The sequence below is a fragment of the Bos javanicus genome, chromosome 8 (genome assembly GCF_032452875.1).
Source record: "Bos javanicus breed banteng chromosome 8, ARS-OSU_banteng_1.0, whole genome shotgun sequence".
Lineage (NCBI taxonomy): Eukaryota > Metazoa > Chordata > Mammalia > Artiodactyla > Bovidae > Bos > Bos javanicus.
The window spans coordinates 46974456-46995997 of NC_083875.1; the positions used below are offsets into that span (position 1 = coordinate 46974456).

The 21542-nt window shown below is 38.7% G+C and overlaps 1 protein-coding gene across 4 annotated transcripts in view; it reads left to right on the plus strand.

Moving 5' to 3' along the window:
• Positions 1 to 10112, plus strand: part of MAMDC2 (MAM domain containing 2) — a 163256-nt gene extending 153144 nt beyond the window's left edge. For 2 of the 4 annotated variants that reach the window (XR_009738049.1, XR_009738050.1), the window contains exon 13: positions 2412 to 2487. Coding sequence is in view for 2 of the 4 variants with exons in the window: in XM_061425522.1 (XP_061281506.1) it covers positions 2412 to 2671; positions 8900 to 8984; positions 9124 to 9188 (410 nt within the window). In the remaining 2 variants the exon portion in view is untranslated. Of the gene's footprint in view, positions 1 to 2411; positions 2672 to 8899; positions 8985 to 9123 lie in introns of those variants that run through there. The other 2 variants (XM_061425522.1, XM_061425523.1) reach the window with 2 other exon arrangements.
• Positions 10113 to 21542: the final 11430 nt, after the last annotated feature.

Sequence of the window (21542 nt, forward strand, 5' to 3'; positions counted from 1 at the left end):
TTTCACATTGAAAAGATATAAGCTTTTCATCAAATGAGGAAGGGTTAAGAACTACTTATATAGAGTTCACGGCTTCTTTAAAAAATGAGCCACAGATACATAGAATTATATTATGGGTGTATTATTCTGGAAATTGCTATTATTATATTGCTTATTTTAGTGGCTCCATGGTAATTATTTAACACCAGCCACCTCTATTTTTTATGGTGGGGGCCTGACTTGTAGTTATGTCCCATTTCTGTAGTATGAATACTTCCATTGTCGACCATTTCAAACTACCAGAGTGAAGCCATTTGGACCTAACAACAGAAGTCACATAATTGACTGTTGGAGCCAGTGGAAACAGGTTCCAACACACCACTGCATTATTTACATGCAGATTAATCCTGCTTCTGCCTAAAACAAGCAAATTAAAAAAAAAAACTAAAATTAGGAAAGGAAAATGGAAATGTAAAGTGTTATATAATTAACATACAGTACATAGTGTATGATGTCTGAAGTACAAGATATAAATATGTTAAATGTCACAAATAATTATATTAAATGTTGTAGACTGTGTGGATCACAGTAAACTGGAAAATTCTGAAAGAGATGGGACTACCAGACCACCTTACCTGCCTCCTGAGAAATCTGTATGTAGGTCAAGAAGCAACAGTTAAAACTGGACATGGAACAATAGACTGGTTCCAAATCGGGAAAGGAGTACGTCAAGGGTATATATTGTCACCCTGCTAATTTAACTTATATGCAGAGGACATCATGCAAAATGCCGGGCTAGATGAAGCACAATCTGGAATCAAGATTGCTGGGAGAAATATCAATAACCTCAGATACGCATGTGACACCACACTTATGGCAGAAAGTGAAGAGGAACTAAAAAGCCTCTTGATGAAAGTGAAAGTGGAGAGTGAAAAAGTTGGCTTAAAGCTCAACATTCAGAAAACGAAGATCATAGCATATGATCCCATCACTTCATGGCAAATAGATGGGGAAACAGTGGAAACAGTGTCAGACTTTATTTTGGGGGGCTCCAAAATCACTGCAGATGGTGACTGCAGCCATGAAATTAAAAGACGCTTACTCCTTGGAAGAAAAGCTATGACAAACCTAGACAACATATTGAAAAGCACAGACATTACTTTGCCAACAAAGGTCCGTTTAGTCAAAGCTCTGGTTTTTCCAGTAGTCATGTATGGATATGAGAGTTGGACTGTAAAGAAAGCTGAGTGCCGAAGAATTGATGGTTTTAAACTATAGTGTTGGAGAAGACTCTTGAGAGTCCCTTGGACTGCAAGGAGATCCAACCAGTCAATCCTGAATATTCATTGGAAGGACTGATGTTGAAGCTGAAGCTCCAATTCTTTGGCCACTTGATGCAAAGAACTGACTCATTGGAAAAGACCCTGATCCTGAGAAAGATTGAAGGCAGGAGCAGAAGGAGATGACAGAGGATGAGGTGGTTGAATGGCATCACCTACTTGATAGACATGAGTTTGAGCAAGCTCTGGGAGTTGGTGAAGGACAGGGAAGCCTGATGTGCTACAGCCCATGGGTTGCAAAGAGCAACTGAACTGAACTGAAATATTGTACAATTATATTTTCAAGAAGTGTCACAGAAAAATCTCAGGAAAGCAGGGCGGAAAACATATTTGAATACATATTACATGTGGACATATGTCACACATATTATTTAATTCTCACAAGTCTGTAGCACAGAGTTATTTTTAAACTCAGGGAGATAGTGAAGAACAGGGAAGCCTGGAATGCTGCAGTTCATGGGGTTGCAAAGAGTCAGATACAACCTAGCAACTGAACAACAACAAATAGGTTCAGACTGGATAATCCATTAGATCACAGTCACACAGACAATAACTATTAGAACCAAGACTTGAACCTCATCTAGTGACCGTTCCCCTAAACCAATGATGGAAGCTCAAAATAGTGTCCATGGATTAGTAGGATAAATTCTCATGTTAATTACCACCTCAGTGGCACAATACTAGTATATTAATTACCTCCTGTATATTAAACTGAATTATAAAGTATTACATGAAAACACTTATTTTGATGGTCAAAACCTTGTAGCATATTTAATCTTTCTTGGATTATACACATTCTCCAAAATTATGAGCTCCTTTATCAGTACTGTAGTCAAGTCATTCATTGACTCTAATTTGTCTCCAAGACAGTACTCAGAAGAGAAATGAGGGGCAGAATAAATTCAGAGTATGGGGTTAACAAACTGCTATACATAGAATAGATAAGCAACAGGGATTTACTGTATAACACAGGAAACAGTATTTAATATATTGTAATAATCTATAATGGAAAATAATCTGCATATATATGTACGTTAGAAGAGAATATGGTGTGTCCTTTTTAATAATACCTGATGTTGCATTGCTCTCAAGGCTACTACATGTACATCGAGGCTTCCCACTTGGTATATGGACAAAAAGCACGACTCTTGTCCAGGCCTCTACGAGGAGTCACTGGGAAACACTGCTTGACCTTTTTCTACCACATGTATGGAGCAGGTACTGGCCTCCTGAATGTTTATTTGAAAAAGGAAGGCGACAGTGAAGAGTCTCTCTTGTGGAGAAGAAGAGGTGAACAGAGCATCTCCTGGCTACGGGCACTGATTGAATATAGCTGTGAGAGGCAGCACCAGGTAAGCCAAGAGAGACAAGAATCAAATGATGGGAAATGTTCCTATACGCTTCTGATGCTCTTTCTTTTTCTTGCTACCATCAAGAATGTTTTGTTCTTTTTCAGGGTCAAAGATAGAGGCAGTACTTGTTTAAGAGCAAACATAATTAGTCTATATTGATTGAACCTAAGCAATGAAAGGGAAATTAGAAAGAGAAAGCTTTTGGATATTTATACATAGAGTAATTTTTGTAATTCAATAGTGAAACTGTAGCTTTTTTCATCTTGGTACATTTTGAGTGTCAGTTATATTCTGTGTCCTGAAAACCTCTAAAACAGAGCTTCTCTTTTTTCTAAACCTGGTATTACCTAATTAGTTGTTGCAGCTGCATCTTTCACTCATCATTAGCCATATGCAAGGGCTGCTGTTGTAAGCTTCTGTTTAACAGAGTACATGATCCAGAGTAAATTTTTAAGCCTCTGTCTGCACTGATGCAGAAGAAACTGAATCTTAATCCTATGTCCTGGGCCTCCCTTGAGTCTGCTCACAGGCAGTAGAAGACTTCCTTCCTGCAGGATCCCAATTATAATGGAATCTGAGCAGCAATAAGAAGGAGCCTTTTCAATCCCAGTGGGTGAGATCAAGCAGCCAATTCGCCTAGAAATCAGCAGCAGCCTCCTAAAAGCCTATGACTTTACCTGCCTATTGTTTTTCTTTAGTCACTAAGTCATGTTTGACTCTTTTGTGACCCCCATGGCCTGTAGCCTGCCAGGTTCCTCTGTCCAAGGGATTTTCCAGACAAGAATCTGGAGTGGGTTGCCATTCATTCTCCAGGGGATCTTCCCAACTCAGGAATGGAACCCGTGTCTCCTGCATTGGCAGACAGATTCTTTACCGCTGAATTAGCAAGGAAGCCTTTACCTGCCTACCATAAATCAAAGCTCCAGAAAGTTCTGGGCAGATAACATTAGACCCTTGACTATTCCTGAAATTGCTGTATAGAATTCCAGGAGTGACCTTCAGCTAAAAGCCCTACTTCCTCCTCATCCTTGGTTCTGGACCAGAGCACCCCTTAATGTTAACCTCCGCCTGCTTGGTTTAAGCAAGTCTTCCTAGGAAGAAGTATCTAAAATAAAGACATTATTTTATGCCACACCTTAACCAAAATTGATTTTCTACAGATCTAAATAGGAATGGCCATGTTACAGTGCCATCTAGGTTGCTGTTGCTAAGAACAAATGACAGATGGAAGATGCACCATTATTCAAGGATGGCCCGTTATCTTGGTGTGGATAAAACTATCTAAACATTTAGTAAAGGAAAACATATAGCCCCAGGAATAATTTTGATAGTGATTTAATGTCTGCTTACAGAAAGAAAATGGATCACTCATAAACTTCCTTATACCACTGATCATCATTCAGGGTTGATGGATTAATTTTTTTAGGTTATCAGGGCACTCACACTATTCAAAGGTTCTCAAGGTGTGGTCCTGACACCAGCAGCAACACCTGAAATGTATATTCATCTAAAATGAAACTCACCTGCAATGCACACTCCCAGGCCCTGCCTTGGAACTACTGAACTAGAAACTCTGGGGCTTAGGGCCCTGCAATCTGTCTTAACAAGATGATTCTGGAGCATTCTAAAGATGGAGAATCTGTGTCACAGATGGAACAAATCTGAGTCTCTCAGGCAGAGCCTGAGCCTTGATGTTTTCTAAAACCCCCAAATGGTGCTGATGCACAAGAGCTCTAGGATTTGAGATCTGTGGAACAGGTGACCTCACAGCATCTGAGCCCTGGGTATAGGTCCTTGCATATACTAGACTTGCCAGGTGACTTGTTGTCTGAAATTTTTTTGAGCACAAAGTAGTGAGGCACCTGGGGTGGCATCTTGGAATATTTAAGCTCAAAGGGTAAAGAATGACCTGAGAGATTTTTGGCTCCCAATTGGGAAAAAAGATTCCAGATCATTCCTTTAGGCTTAGAATGGAACAGATAATCTGCCATAAGAAATGTTCTTCTTGGTTTTGTGATTCCCTCAAGAATCCCAAATGACTATCTGGAGACCAGGATGAACTAGTTTTTCCCAAACATCCTAGTGTCTAATAAAACACAGAGACACCCATGTACAAATGATCATCTTCTCTGTGCTAAGTACTCACAGCGCTAAGAGCTGTGCAGAAGTTCTTCCAGTTGATCTTGTAGCTCTTCTTTAAAGATGGGGAAAACTAAATGTCCAGCTGGTAAGTGGCAGAGTGAGAACTCAGTCTAAACTGGTTCCATTGTTTGCATCCCTAAGTCCCTGTTTTACACTCCCTCCTGCCATAGAAGTCCCAAGATATACTCATTGCCCTGGATGTCACAAGCACTGGGTGATCTTGGAGAAACATCAGTCTCCCTGAGACTGTTTGTGTTAGTTGCTCATTCATGTCCAACTCTTTGCAACCCCTTGGACTGCAGCCTGCCAGGCTCCTCTCTCCATGGAATTCTCCAGGCAAGAATACTGGAGTGGTAGGCATTCCCTTCTCCAGGGTATCTTCCCATCCCAGGGATTAAACCCTGGTCTCTTGCATTGCAGGCAGATTCTTTACCATCTGAGCCACCAGGGGAGCCTGTTAATACATTTTCAAATGGGGTAATAATACCTGCCATGCTGACATCACTAAAGTGACAATCAAATGAGATTATGTTTGTGAAAGGGTTTTATAAACTTTAAAGTACCAAACTATAAAAAAGATAATTGTTTCTAAAAATGTATTCTTTCCCAAATCATTCTGGTCTTTATAACCATGGTAGACCTGTTATTCTCAATAGCTATATCAGTTATCAGAGTGAGCTACTATAGGAGCTCAGGCCAAAATATCTCTTTTCAGTGTTTATTGACCATTTACTCTTTTTAAGTGCTGAGGATACTGCAATGAACATAGCATACAGTTCTTACACTTTTTAAGTCTGCATTCTAGTTGGAGGGGGAGAGGTAGAAAATGTGAAACAAACATATATAATGTAACATCAAGTGATAGTAAGTGCTATGAAAAAGAGTAAGTCGAGCTGATCAGGTAATGAGGTCAAAGAAGTATCAGGAAATACTCATAAAAGGCCTTGGATGACATGGTACAGTTTGAAATTTATTTCAAGAGCAATAAGAAACCATTAGAGGTTTTTAAGGTAATATGTTCTGATTTATACTTTTAAATGATCATTCTAGCTACTGCCTGGAGCTACTTACTACATAGACTATGGTGGTGGGGCTGGTGGGTGAGGAGACTTTGAGAGCTACTGCAATGGACCAAGGAACAGAAGTGGTGGGCGGGGCTGTGCAGCACAGGTGAGATGTCGTCAGAAAGCCCACAGGACTTCCTTCCTTGTGGAAAGTGGGGTTTGAGAGAAAGAGAGGAGCCAGGATGACTCCAAAGTTTTGACCTGAGCAACTGCTAGAATGGAGTTGCTGTTTATCGAGATGAGGAAGATCTTAGGTGGAGCAGACCTGGAAGAAGGAGGGCAGCTTATGCAGGAGGCAAATTAACAGTTACTTTTGTTTTTAACACACACAGTTTTTGATCTTATGAGACATCCAAAGTGGGTATGTCGAATGAACAGTGGGCTATGAGCCAGGCGATCAGGAAAATGCAGAGAACTAGAGAAGTCAAGTCAATCTGTACATCACCAGAGAGTGGGCAGGTACTGATTTTTAGAATACTGTGGTTCTGCTGCCATTTGTGATTTATCCTGTAGGGCAGCAGTCCCCAGCCTTTTTGATACCAGGGACCAGTTTTATGGAAGAAATTTTTTTTCACAGATAGTGGGGCAGGGGATAATTTTGGGATGATTCAAGCACATTTATTGTGCACTTTATTTCTAATCTAATGCCACCACTGATCTGCCAGCATTGAAACGTGTATATTATCATATGTGAAACAGATCGCCAGTCCAGGTTCGATGCATGAGACAGGGTGCTCAGGGCTGGTGCACTGGGATGACCCTGAGGGATGGAGTGGGGAGGGAGGTGGGAGGGGGTTCAGGATGGGGAACACATGTACACCTACGGCTGATTCATGTCAATGTATAGCAAAAACCACTACAATATTGTAAAGTAATGAGCCTCCAATTAAAAAAAAATGACAGGAGGTAATGAGCCTCCAATTAAATGAATTTAAAAAAAATAACAGGAGGTACTAGTCTGCCGCTTGGAGGCTGTAGACCCCCAATATAGGAGAAGTATGTGGGTGGCCTCTGGATGATATTCCAGTCGTCAGATTTTCTTTGTAGAAAAAAATGTATGAAGTAGCAAAATTGTAATCATGCCCTTTCCTAAAGGATTTATTAAAGTGCTAAGCAGAACCTGACTCACTGTTGATCAAAAACACAGAATGATTTTATTTCCTTTGAATTCCTTGCTTACCTTTCCTCCTCTGCTCTCAGGTGTTTTCCTCCTGATTTCTTATCCTTTGATGACATTGAAAGAGAGTGTTAGACAAATTCTCAGCTCAGTGAAATATTTCTGTCATTCATATTGTTCATTATACTGCCTGACATTTAGTAGGAATTATTATGTGCTGGGTACTGAACTAAGACCAGGTCTTCAGATTTTCTTGCTCATGGTGCCCTTAATCTCAATAATTTTTTCCTGGTACCCCAGGACCAAAAGATAGCTAATGTTCCCTTTATCAAGTTAGTTGAGTCAAAACTGTAAGTATTTATGTCCTAATGGCTTGAGCTTCCCAGGTGGCACTAGTGGTAAAGAACCCCGCCATAGAGATGCCAGTTTGATTCCCGGGTTGGGAAGATTCCCTGGAGAAGGTGTGGCAACACACTCCAGTATTCTTGCCTGGAGAATCCAATGGACAGAGGAGCCTGGCAGGCTACAGTCCATAGAGTTGCACAGAGTCAGACATGACTGAAGCAACTTAGCGTGCATGCACAATGACTTAGTAACCATTTGAAAATAAAATACATTTAAACTGAAAGAGAAAGTTACATTTTTATCTAATTCTAAAATAACCACAATTATTTAATAGGATTTTTACAAATACAAATAGGGGAATAATACAAAGGGGAAATCATAATGCTATAAAATGGTTATCACTCAAATATTTAGGAAATTCAAAGGAGAGAGTTGTATGAAATCAAGGTTTTGGCCTAATCACAGACTATTTAGAATATAATTCCATCAGGTGGTTTCTCTGTTATACTACCATTGCAGAGTTGGAGGTTGGTCAAAAAACAGATTTCATTGCTGTCCAGAAAACCAAAACACTTATTAACTACATTCATATATACTTCTATCTAGATGTATTAGGACACTTTTTCCTCTTCTTACCATTTATTTGAATTCTTGTTTAGGGTTATATCTTTAGAACTTCTATTAATGTTATCTTGTCATGTTTCTGTTGTTAAAGCTTCTTTGAGTCATTAAATTCAAGATAGTTTCATATGCTTATTAATTATCCACTTTATATTGTTTATTTAATTTAAATCATGAACTAGTCCAATGGGGAGTAATTTGCTGATAAAATTAGTAGAGCAAGTGTGTCTTCTGGATAATTTTCATTACCCACAAGCCTCCCTGGAGTATTCCATGGTTTATTAGCTATTATTAGAGTGGTTTTAGAGCTGATAATATATTTTCCCTAGAACCTGAATATTTGATCAGTTATTTTCTTCTAGGATCTAAAGTCATGAAACTGGTTTCCTCTTTTTCTTGGGCTGTGTCTTGGATGTTATAGTATTTAACATGATCAGTGAACCATTGTCTTTTTGGTAAATTTAACTATTATACAGTGCTGTTCATACTTGGGTCTCATCTGTTGTTTTAATTCTCCCACCTAGAACTAGTATAAAGGTAGATTTAGGGAGAGACTATGGAAGCTTAAGCTTCTGGGCCCTTTACTTTCACAGGCCCTGGGAGTGACAGGAGTAGAATATTCTAGGTAGCCAGGGAAAACAGGTCACCACCTAGAGGCATTTCTTGGTGGACATTCCTGGGAAGTTGCCTAAAGAGGTCTCCGAAGAAAGGAACTTGAATTTCCAAGGCTCCAGTAATTTGTTGTGAATTTCTTTACATTCTAAATAAGTATTCCCTTTTGTACCTAAATTTGAATTGGTGATTTTGTATTCTTTTCCTGAAAGTGGGCCCCTGAGAACAATCTAAGCTTCCAAACCCACACAGCCTAGATCTGCCTCTGACAAGCATTGTTTTAGCAGGATGACTCTATTTCTAAATTCATATTTCATTATTTTTCAGATAATTATTGAAGCCATTCGGGGAATGTCAGTAAGAAGTGATATTGCCATTGATGATATTAAATTTCAAGCAGGATCCTGTGCAGGTAACAATAGTTTTCCAAATTATTTAAGTTTGACTGAAAAGAGAATTTGCAATAGTTTCAAATCATAAGAATGCAAATTCAGTATTTTCTACATTAAAAATAGAGAAAACTATTATTGTCTATTTGTCTTTCCTGACAGAAATGGAAGATAAAAGTCAGCAATCATCAGGATATTCTGAGGACTTAAATGAAATTGAGTATTAAGCAATGATCTGAATCGGATTAACTAAACAAAAGCCATACCTCTCTTCAATCAAAATGAAAACAAAATAATACTGGACAGTCTTAACCATTTCATAAGTTATAAAATGACTTCAGAGCACTCTTTTTCATTACTTTTGCAAAAAATACCGACTCAGGGCTTTTTTTTTTTTTTTCTTTTTGCGTATGACAACTGTTACTAGAAGTACAGGCTGCTGGTTTTACCTAGATCATACATCTTAACCAGTTAAAAATACAAATGTACTATATTGTCGTCATTTTAAAGTATACAAATAAAGGGCACAATCAAATGAGATGTGCTCACTTAAATCTGCATTCAGTGAATGTACTGGGAGGAGAATAGGTCTTGTGGGTTTCCTTTTGAAGTTCAAGTGTCATAAATATTTTTAAAGTAATAATGTGTGATGCCAGTAATATCTGCAGAATGAATGCAGTTTTTCACGGTAACAGGTTATTCTAAGAAAATAAAGTCTTTTTTCTATGTTTTATTCATAGAAATGGAGTGTTAATTTTTAAGTATGTTTACCATATGTGATAACAGAGGATCTCTCATCAGTGTTCCAGGATAAGTATTAATTAATGCTGTATTATAAAGCAGTGCTACCTTCTTTTTTCCATTTTTGAAAGTCATTCTGAACACTTGGATAGAAATTGCACTCTTTTTTTTTGTAAAGCAAGCTTGAAAATGTTTATGCACACACCCCTAAATTTTTCTAGTGTGTTAAACAATTTTACTGATTTTTAAAATAAATGTTTTGGTAATGTTTTGAGTTATATGAATTCAAATAGATGTAGTAAATGACTATCTTTTATTTACATGTTTAGAAAATTATATAGACATGTTTATATATCCAAACAGCTATTATGAAATTATAATTACCTAATAAAAAATAATTTGAAAATCTCTCACTAGCAATTAACCTTCTTCAACATATTTTTCTCTCTGTTTTTAAATTTCTATTTTTATTCTTTGGCTGAGTAACACGTGGGTGGTTCCCTGATGAGGGATCAGCACAAAGTCTTAACCACCAGACTGCCAGGGAAGTCCCAATATATTTTTTTGAATGAATATCTTCACTGTATAACTGCTGATTCTAATTTGAATCTCTACTCTGCTACAATTAAATGCTTCTTAATCCTTTTTGTTAGTGGCATAAGCACTGCAAGCATAGATACCATAATTAATTTTTAAAAAGTGTTTCATTTCACATAAGCGATCTCAATTTTCTCCAAAATTGTATCTTATTAGAATGTAAACTCTGTGAAGACAATGATTCCATAAATGAATGAAGTCATTCACCAGACTCTGCTTACAGACTACATAAACCCATGGTAATAATCAGCTTCCCAGGTGAAGCGGTGGTAAAAAATCTGCCTGCTAGCACAGGAGACACAGGAGATGAGGGTTTGATTTCTGGGTCGGGAAGATCCCCTGGAGAAGGAAATGGCAACCCACTCCAATTTTCTTGCCTGGGAAATTCCGTGGACAGAGGAGCCTGGCAGACTACAGTCCCATGGCGTTGCAAAAAGTCAGACACAACTGAGCAACTGCCCATGCACATGTGGTAATAATCATTGCTAATATGTATTGAATATTTATTATTATCAGACATTGTTCAAAGAGCTTTACATGAATTTGCTCATTTAAACCTATAACAATCCATAAGGTAGAGCTAGTGACGGTTGTTACATTTTGTAAGTAGGAAAATAAATGTGTTCACGTTCAGCAATAGTGTAGGGCTTGGCTTTGAACCTTGGTTTCACTGTTCTTTAAAAAAGAAATGACAGGCCCAAAATGTAGTTACTTGTACTAAGTCCCACATCAGCCGACCAAGACTTAATAGCTAACCTAACTGCAGTTATAATCTCCCCTAGGATTGCAGTCTTAACAGATCAGTCTGGAATTTTCTGGTCAGCAGCAGTGAGGTAATCAGCCACATAGGCCCTTCTCATCCCTAAAAGGAAGATGAAGTAATCCACTCTCTCCTTTTCCCTTTCCCCTCCGGTCTATAAAAGCCTTCCATTTTGTAGAAATCCTTGGAACTCTTCTCTGCTCACTAGTTGGGATGCTGCCCAATTCATGAATTGTTCAGTAAAGCCCGTATATCATTACAGTCGACTTGGTTGAATTTTCTTTCAACACTGCCAAACCTGTGTTCTAATCCTCACAAGACTGCCTCCTGAACCTCCCAGCTCCCCTACCAACTCCATTCCCAATACCTAAGGTTCCAAGTTTCCCACAGGCAGGAGGATTTATTGGCTACCCTGGAAGTTGCCTGGCACCCCACTCCAGTACTTTTGCCTGGAAAATCCCATGGACGGAGGAACCTGGTAGGCTACAGTCCATGGGGTCGCTAAGAGTCAGACACGGACACGACTGAAGCAACTTAGCAGCAGCTGGAAATTGCCAAACCAGAAATACTACTTGGGACAGAAGTTTTGGAAAGGTGGGGGGCTGGGTGGCTGATGGTGGTAGTGTTGCAGGAAAGGGGACCCCTTCCAGGGCCCGAAACTGGGCTCTTGTCTAACACTCGGAAATGAATTGTCCAAGGAGACACATCTGCTGACAAAGCAAGAGATTTTATTGGGAAAGGGCACCCGGGTGGAGAGCAGTAGGGTAAGGGAATCCAGGAGAAGAGCTCTGTCACATGGCTTGCAGTCTCGGGTTTTATGGTGATGGGATTAGTTTCCAGGTTGTCTTTAGCCAATCATTCTGACTCAGAGTCCTTCCTGGTGGTGCATGCCTTGTTCAGCCAAGATGGATGCCAGAGAGAAGGATTCTGGGAGGTGGTCAGACATGTGGTGTCTCCTTTTGACCTTTCCCGAACTCTTCTGGTTGGTGGAGGCTTATTAGTCCCCTGTTCCTTACCAGGACCTCCTGTCATAAAACAACTCATGCAAATAGTTACTATGGTGCCTGGCCAGGGGGGCCGGTTTCAATCAGGGTGCTTCCCTAACAGTAGGGGTGGGAAGTAGATGGGGTAGGGGTTCGGGGCTAATTATTGACTTAGGGCAGAAAGAAAGGAAGTAATTATTACCTTTTGTTGCTGAAAAACAACTTGAAGTTCATAAAAGAGAAGAGAGGAGATGGAAGGTGAGCGGATTTACTTATCCCCTCTCACTTATGCCCCCTTTGCATGTTTCACTGATTGGATGCCACTCTTCTTTTTCCAGGTTGCCCTTGGCCTTTATTTTAACTATATTTCACCTGGATGAAAATTTGCAAAGTATTGTAAGCACAGTATAGTTTTCTCAGGTTTAGAAATGCCCCTGAGAAAGGCATACTAGCTAATAATTACTGCTTAACCAGTTAAACCCAGTGTTAGCATTTATTCCAGTTCTCACCTGAACACACAAGTGCTTCAGATGGAAACTACTTTTTCACACAGATTGCCTTTTCTCCTATAATTTGCTGTTTGTGTTGGAAATTATTTAGAAGGGAGCAAAGGACAGTCTAAGGAAAATAGGGCTCTGATGCAAGGTCTGGTTAAATGAAGAAGAAGAAAATGTTTAACAAAGATTTATTAAGAAATCTATGCTCCAGGTATTATACTAAGCATGGAGATCACAAAAGTCCTCACATGTCAGCAAGGAAAATAGAGATCTAAACCTGTTACCATAAGCAGAGCGCCAAATTGGAGAAACCATATTCCCAGGGAGTGCTTAGGAAGGGCATTTGAGAGGGAGGGCAGGCCAAGCCTCCAGCTTCAGTCTGGGCAGAGCAGAGAGAACCAACACTAACACAGTGTTCTGGTGTCTGGATGTCTTCTGTCACTCTGGGGGCTAAGGCATGGGCTCTTTGACTTTTCACGCAAGGAATGTGTTCTCCAGTGTGATTTAACCAGAACAGGGGAGTGGGGAGAATTTTTGTAACTGACCATTCTAATATTATGGTATTTTCAACACGTGGATTACTATAAAGAGATGAAATACAATGATTAAGTGCATGGTTTCCAGATTCAGGCTGTCTCAGTTTAAATCCTGGCTTTGCCACTTATAGGATTTGTGACTGAAAGCAAGTCACTTCTACCATCTCTGACTCCTATTCCTAGTCTGCAAAACGGGGCAGCAAAATACTCATCTCTACTTCGTAAGGGTGCTGTAAAGATTAATTTAAATGAAGGTGATACATATGAGTCCTTAGTATCTGACACACAAAAGCATTTCTAGTTTATAAGGGTTGACTGAGATTTTTGGATAAATCACAGTTGTTTTTATATAGCCTTTCTCTACAAAGGAATTGTGAGTTTATAGTGCCATCTTAAGGATAAAGCAACCATATGCTCTTGTCATTTTTCATCTTTTTTTTTTATTATTTGCAATTCAAGGTTCATTTTAATCAGCATGTGGGCAATGCCTTCCACTTTGCTCTTCCTACTCCAGCCTTTGTAAATGGTTCTTCTGTGCTGCTTACCTGTATTCATACCCCTCACAAGATTTATCATGCTAAACCTAAATTCTTGCTTTTATATCCATCTCCTCAAGATGGTTGCATATTTAGTTATGTACCCACTCTGCCTATCATATTCAACAAATATTGCTGAACTAAATAAATTCTCAATAAAGGCATTTAGTTTAGTACAAATACATATGTTGATTCATGAAGGATATAAGGATTCTCTTTGGCTTATCAAAATTTCATGGTCTAGATATCCATGCACTAAAAGTTTAACTTAAAAATATGTCACTGGCCAGTTGGGGCACCTGGTAGAAACAAATATAAAGACTCTTTGGAAGGCCACACACTCAACCCAGGCTGTACAAGTTTCCTACATATTAACCACATGGAAGGGCTCACAATACAAAAGCACAAAACATTTAGTGAAACAATTCACTAGAAGCACAAATCAGATGTCAACAAACAGCAGAATTAGATACCCAAGATGTCACGGCCCCCTTCCAGCTGTGTCATCACTCTAACATCTGCTTTCATTATCATTTCTCCTCTGCCTCCCTCCTCTTATAAGGACCTTTGTGATTATATTGGGCCTACCTGGATGGTTCAATGTAATCACCCCATTTCAAGATCTGCAATCACGTCTGCAAATTCCCTTTTACCACGGGAGGTATTATATTCACAAACTCCAGGGATTAGGATGTGGGCATCTTTGGGGAGCCATTGCTCTGCCTACCACAATTTTTGTTTGCTATTTTGTCAGATCTCTTTAAAAGGCCAATTTTGTTTTTCCTTTTCAACTCTATTTGCTTTATTTTCATAACTTATCTGACAGGCTAAGACATCCAATATAGTGCTCAAAAGAAGTAGTGATAGTATCATCTTTCCAGAACTTGAAGATATTTCTAAACATTTCATCATTGAATATGAATTAGCTGAAGGTTTCTGGTATTGCCTTTTATTGGTTAAATGAAGTTTTTTTCTACTCATAGTTTCCTAGAAACTTTAACCATCGATGTGTGTTGAAAATAATTATTTTTCCTGCTTCAGTCTCTCTCCTGCAATCTTTTAATATGAAGAATCATATTAACTGATTTGATTTGACAATAGTTAATCACCCTCAAATTCTGTAATAAGCTCATTTAGGTAATGACATATTTACTTTTTTAAACACTGCTACATGTGTGCAAATATGTTCATGAGTAAGACTGACAGAGAATTATCTTTAATTTCCTTAGAAATTAGGGGATTTAGACAAGGTTAGACTCATAAGCGGAGTTGAATGAAAAAATCTTTCTTCTTTTTCTATTCTCTAAAGAAGTGGGTTAGAGCAGTGGCTCTCAACTGGGGGCACTTTTATCCTTTAGGAGACATTTGTCAAAGTCTGGAGAACTTTTTGGTTATCAAAACTGGGGTGGTGTTACTGGCATCTAGTGAGTAGAGGCTGACAATGCTGCTGACTCTCCTGCAATACACAGGACAGCTGCCTCCTTTTCCGCCAGCAAACAACTTTACCTTACCCAAACTGTCAATGGTCAGTGGTGCTGAGGCTGTGATTTATTTTTTCATTCTGAAGTAATAATCACTCTTCTCATTTTGTATTTGTAATACTTTTTTTTTTTTTTTTCAGAGAGGGCTTAAAAACTTATATAAGTTTCAGGCCCCATAGAACCTGGACCTGGTGGGAGAAAAAAAGGGCATTATATAGAAGAGAGGGGTCTGTGTGTGTGTAGGTAGGGGAGGGGGAGAGAGAAATCATTGAGTCAAAACCAATGCTGGAAAGGGGGGTGGGCGGAAGAGAGAAATTTTGTTTTTAGACATAAGTTTCAAATAATCACAGTTACTAAGAAATTGGCCATAAGCAACAATTTCAAGAAACTGAAGGAAAGTAATGACTGTGGTACATGATCTAGCAGTTATAATTCTTGATACCTATCCTAGAGAAATGTTAGTACATATACATAAAGACAAGTCTGAGAATATTCCCTGAGTAGTGTTTGTAAAAATGAAAAATTGGAAGCAATCTACTTGTCAAATCATTTAGTTCAGTTTAGTCACTCAGTCATGTCCAACTCTTTGCGACCCCATGAATCGCAGCACGCCAGGCCTCCCTGTCCATCACCAACTCCTGGAGTTCACTCAAACTCATGTCCATCGAGTCGGTGATGCCATCCAGCCATCTCATCCTCTGTTGTCCCCTTTTCTTCCTGCCCCCAATCCCTCCCAGCATCAGAGTCTTTTCCAATGAGTCAACTCTTCGCATGAGGTGGCCAAAGTACTGGAGTTTCAGCTTTAGCATCATTCCTTCCAAAGAACACCTAGGGCTGATCTCCTAGAGTAGTAGATAAAGTGTGATATTTTCATACAAAAACTCTATAGCAGGTAAAAGGGAGCCAGACTTATCAATATATCTGTCAACATGGATACATCACAAAAATATATTTTTGAACAAAAAAAGAAGTTGCATGACTATTCATACCATATTTTTATGTTAATACATTATGCATGTAATTATTATACATGTATGCATGTAATACATCGTTTATACAATAGTGCATTTACATAATGCTTCACACTCAAAATATGATTACATATTTTCTGTAGATAAAATGCACGTAAATATTGAAACAGCCTTAAAAGACATTACACACTGAACAAGTGTAAGAGTAGTTAACTTTGGAAGATAAGGAGTGCAGCAACAAGATTGAAGAAAAAAATGTCGAATGCACACAATTTTATCTGTATTCTAATTTTTACGAGTAGAATGTATTCATGTATTTCACATGTAACTTTTTAAATAGATTTAAAAAGACAGTTAAATTATGCCAGTTGTTCAGCGTTAATTCCTTTTTTTTCTTTCCAGTTTTATTAAGATATAATTAACATATAGCACTAAGCTTAAGGTGTACAGCATAATGATTGACCTACATACATCATGAAATGATTATCACAATAAGTTTAGTGAACATCCATCATCTCATATAAATATAAAATTTAAAAGAATGAAAATATTTTTCCTTGTGATGAGAACTCAGGATTTCTCTTAAAAACTTTCATATGTAACACACAGCAGTTTTACTTATATTTATCAAGTTTTATGTTACATCCCTAGTACTTATTATTCTTACAACCAGAAGTTTATACCTTTTGATCACCTTCATCTAATTTTCCCCTCTCCCCACCCTCTGCCTCTGAGATTACCAAAATCAGATTTGGTAACCACAAATCTGATTTTTTTTCCTATGAGTTTGTTTTTGAACTTAAAAATAATTGAACTTAAAACTAACAAGCTTATGGGAGAGTTCAGCATCCCAGCTTGTGGAGATAATGAGATGAAATGTCACTCTCAGTTCCTAATACCAAAAAACTCACTTATTTTATAATTTATGAAGCTGATATCAACAGATTTAGAACAGTGCTGACAATTACCAACTTTCTTTTCTATAGGAAGTAACTAGGTGTGAGGGAGAATGCTTATTCTCCCTCTAGATTTGAAATTGAGGATAAATTCCTTCTGGAGTAATTTAATATTGTTTTCCCCGTTAATATTCTCCAAAGAAATGAAGGCCCATTTAGCGCTAGGCTTCCTATCATGACATATCACAAAGAACACTTGAAATCTTACATTAATTCCTAACAATTTCTTGAATCTTTCAGTTGGATTTTGTATTCAAGAAATTAAAATTTGAGAAAGACACAAATCTGTTGAGACATTGATCCAGAATATAAAAATGAGTTATGAAAAAGCGCTTAGAGCAGCAATTTGTATATGGTACATGCTGTTAGTGTTAGATATTACTACAGTCCATTCCAATACTAATGTAGCTACACCAAGAAGAAGCAGATATTTCGATTGTTTTCAACTTTAGTATGATGTTAGAAACCAATTTTTAAAAATTAAGAACTCCAGAGATAAGATATTTTTACCTCTAGCAGAATTTGTCTGGGGTTTTAGCTCTCTGTGAGAAAGGTGATCATTATCTTTAGTCCTCCAGATCAGTTCCTTCACTAAGTTGATCAGAGAGAGAGAGAGAGAGAGAGAAAGTGTGTGTGTGTGTGTGTGTGTGTGTGTGTGTGTGTTTATAGGGTTGCTCCTGGGAGTCAAGGACTTAGGTTTTAGCATCTGACTTCCCTCCCTCCCTGAGCCTTGAGGGTTCACTCTTCTACTTTATGAATTTACCAAAAGCAAAAGGAATATTCCCTCTCACTTGGTATATAAACCAGAGGAGAGTATTCCTGTTAACCTGTGAGGGTTCTTGTTAGAACTGGCAGAGAAAACTATCTCAGTCAGAGATGGCTCAGTGGAGTCCCACTCCATGGCTCTTGCCCCCACCTTCCTGCTACTGTGGCATCATTATCCAGGGCTTGGAGTGAAGCTAAGAAACAAAGATGGCATTCTGATGGTGAGGTGAAATATATTTATAATCCTTGACCCTACCCTGTCTGCCAGCTTTTTGTTTGTGTCAGTTTTAAAGCTTCTGCAGAATTGGAAAGCCATCATTAAAATGCCCCCTGCTCACTTATTCCTTGGTCAATAAAAAGTTAAATACAATTGCTTTGTCATGTCTATTAGCTAGCAAGGATGGCACAATGAATTCAACTCATGACTGCACTTTAAATCATGGATGTGTAGGATTAACCATTTTGGCTTACTCATTCATTAGCATCAGATTCTGGTTAATTGATATTCCATTTCTAAAGACCTCCTTTTACTTTTTAACACTACCCTTTTCAACAGTTTTCACCAGTGCACTTAAAGAAACCAATTGTGGTTGGTTAATAAATACATGTCTATACCTTTATGAGTGTATGAAATTTTTGAAGAATATTAGGAAGCACTGGGCTTGAATCTGCCTGCCACTGTAACAGACGGTTTGATCCCTGGGTTGGGAAGATCCCTTGAAGGAGGAAATGTCAACTCACTCCAGTATGCTTGCATGGGAAATCCCATGGACAGGGAAGTCTGGTGGGCTACGGTCAATTGTTCTGCAAGGAGTCAGATAAGTCTTAGAGACTTAGGATGCACAAGCTTGTATAACCTGCCAGCATCTGTCTGGTTCATGCTAACTTGCAGTCATACAGAGCCCAACAAAAGAGAAGTATTTAGATAAATTACAGTACATCTGTTTGATGGAATGCTATATAGTTACTTAAACCATGTTACAGAAAAATATTTTTTATTATTTATTTTAAATTGGAGGATAATTGCTTTACAATGTTGTGTTAGTCTCTGCTATACATCAGTGTGAATTAGCCATTAAGTATACATATACGCTCTCCCTCTTGAGCCTTCTTCTCACCTAGAAAAATACTTAATGGCATAAAAAGATATTCATCTATTCCTGCTTTATTGACTATGCCAAAACCTTTGACTGTGTGGAGCACAATAAACTGTGGAAAATTCTGAAAGAGATAGGAATACCAGACCAACTTACCTGCCTCTTGAGAAACCTATATGCAGGTCAGGAAGCAACAGTTAGAACTGGACATGGAACAACAGACTGGTTCCAAATAGGAAAAGGAGTACGTCAAGGCTGTATATTGTCACCCTGTTTATTTAACTTATATGCAGAGTACATCATGAAAAACGCTGGGCTGGAAGAAGCACAAACTGGAATCAAGATTGCCAGGAGAAATTATCAGTAACCTCAGATTTGCAGATGACACCACCCTTATGGCAGAAAGTGAAAAAGAACTAAAGAGCCTCTTGATGAAACTGAAAGAAGAGAGTGAAAAAGTTGGCTTAAAGCTCAACATTCAGAAAACGAAGATCATGGCATCCAGTCCCATCACTTCATGGCAAGTAGATGGGGAAAGAGTGAAAACAGTGACAGACTTTATTTTTTTGGGCTCCAAAATCACTGAAGATGGTGATTGCAGCCATGAAATTAAAAGATGCTTACTCCTTGGAAGGAAAGTTATGACCAACCTAGATAGCATATTCAAAAGCAGAGACATTACGTTGCCAACAAAGGTCTATCTAGTCAAGGCTATGGTTTTTCCAGTAGTCATGTATGGGTGTGAGAGTTGGACTATAAAGAAAGCTGAGCACTGAAGAATCAATGCTTTTGAACTGTGGTGTTGGAGAAGACTCTTGAGAGTCCCTTGGACTACAAGGAGATCCAACCAGTCCATCCTAAAGGACATCAGTCCTGAGTGTTCATTGGAAGGACTGATGTTGAAGCTGAAATTCCAATACTTTGGCCACTTGATGCAAAGAAGTGACTCATTGGAAAAGACTCTGATGCTGGGAAAGACTGAAGGCAGGAGGAGAAGGGAACGACACAGGATGAGATGGTTGGATGGCATCACCGACTCAATGGACATGAGTTTGGGTGGACTCCGGCAGTTGTTGATGGACTGGGAGGCCTGGCATGCTGCGGTCCATGGGGTCGCAAAGAGTCGGACACGACTGAGCAACTGAACTGAACTGAACTGAATATATTAAGTGAGATAAAGAGGGTTAAATAACAGTATATATAAGTTGTGCAGTATAATTCTACTTTTTTCAACAAAAGGACCATAACATACATACACAAAGAAAAAAGATATTAAAATATACACCAAAATCTTAACAGTGATTAGTCTGGGTAGAGGAATTATGAGTAGACCATGCCCATGGAAAAGAAATGCAAAAAAGCAAAATGGCTTTCTGGGGAGGCCTTACAAATAGCTGTGAAAAGAACAGAAGCGAAGAGCAAAGGAGAAAAGGAAAGATATAAGCATCTGAATGCAGCGTTCCAAAGAATATCAAGAAGAGATAAGAAAGCCTTCCTCAGCAATCAATGCAAAGAAAGAGGAAAACAATAGAATGGGAGAGACTAAAGATCTCTTCAAGAAAATTAGAGATACCAAGGGAATATTTCATGCAAAGATGGGCTCGATAAAGGACAGAAATGGTATGGACCTAACAGAAGCAGAAGATATTAAGAAGAGGTGGCAAGAATACACAGAAGAACTATACAAAAAAGATCTTCACAACCCAGATAATCACGATGGTGTGATCACTGACCTAGAGCCAGACATCCTGGAATGTGAAGTCAAGTGGGCCTCAGAAAGCATCACTACGAACAAAGCTAGTGGAGGTGATGGAATTCCAGTTGAACTATTCCAAATCCTGAAAGATGATGCTGTGAAAGTGCTGCACTCAACATGCGAGCAAATTTGGGACACTCAGCAGTGGCCAGAGGACTGGAAAAGGTCAGTTTTTATTCCAATCCCAAAGGAAGGCAATGCCAAAGAATGCTCAAACTACTGCACTCATCTCACACACTAGTAATGTAATGCTCAAAATTCTCCAAGCCAGGCTTCAGCAATATGTGAACCGTGAACTTCCTGATATTCAAGCTGGTTTTAGAAAAGGCAGAGGAACCAGAGACCAAATTGCCAACATCCGCTGGATCATGGAAAAAGCAAGAGAGTTCCAGAAAAACATCTATTTCTGCTTTATTGACTATGCCAAAGCCTTTGACCGTGTGGATCACAATAAACTGTGGAAAATCCTGAAAGAAATGGGAATACCAGACCACCTGACCTGCCTCTTGAGAAATTTGTATGCAGGTCAGGAAGCAACAGTTAGAACTGGACATGGAACAACAGACTGGTTCCAAATAGGAAAAGGAGTACGTCAAGGCTGTATATTGTCACCCTGTTTATTTAACTTATATGCAGAGTACATCATGAGAAATGCTGGGCTGGAAGCACAAGCTGGAATCAAGATTGCCCGAAGAAATATCAATAACCTCAGATATGCGGATGACACCACCCTTATGGCAGAAAGTGAAGAGGAACTAAAAAGCCTCTTGATGAAAGTGAAAGAGGAGAGTAAAAAAGTTGGCTTAAAACTCAAGATTCAGAAAACAAAGATTATGGCATCCGGTCCCATCACTTCTTGGGAAATAGATGGGGAAACAGTGGAAACAGTGTCAGACTTTATTTTT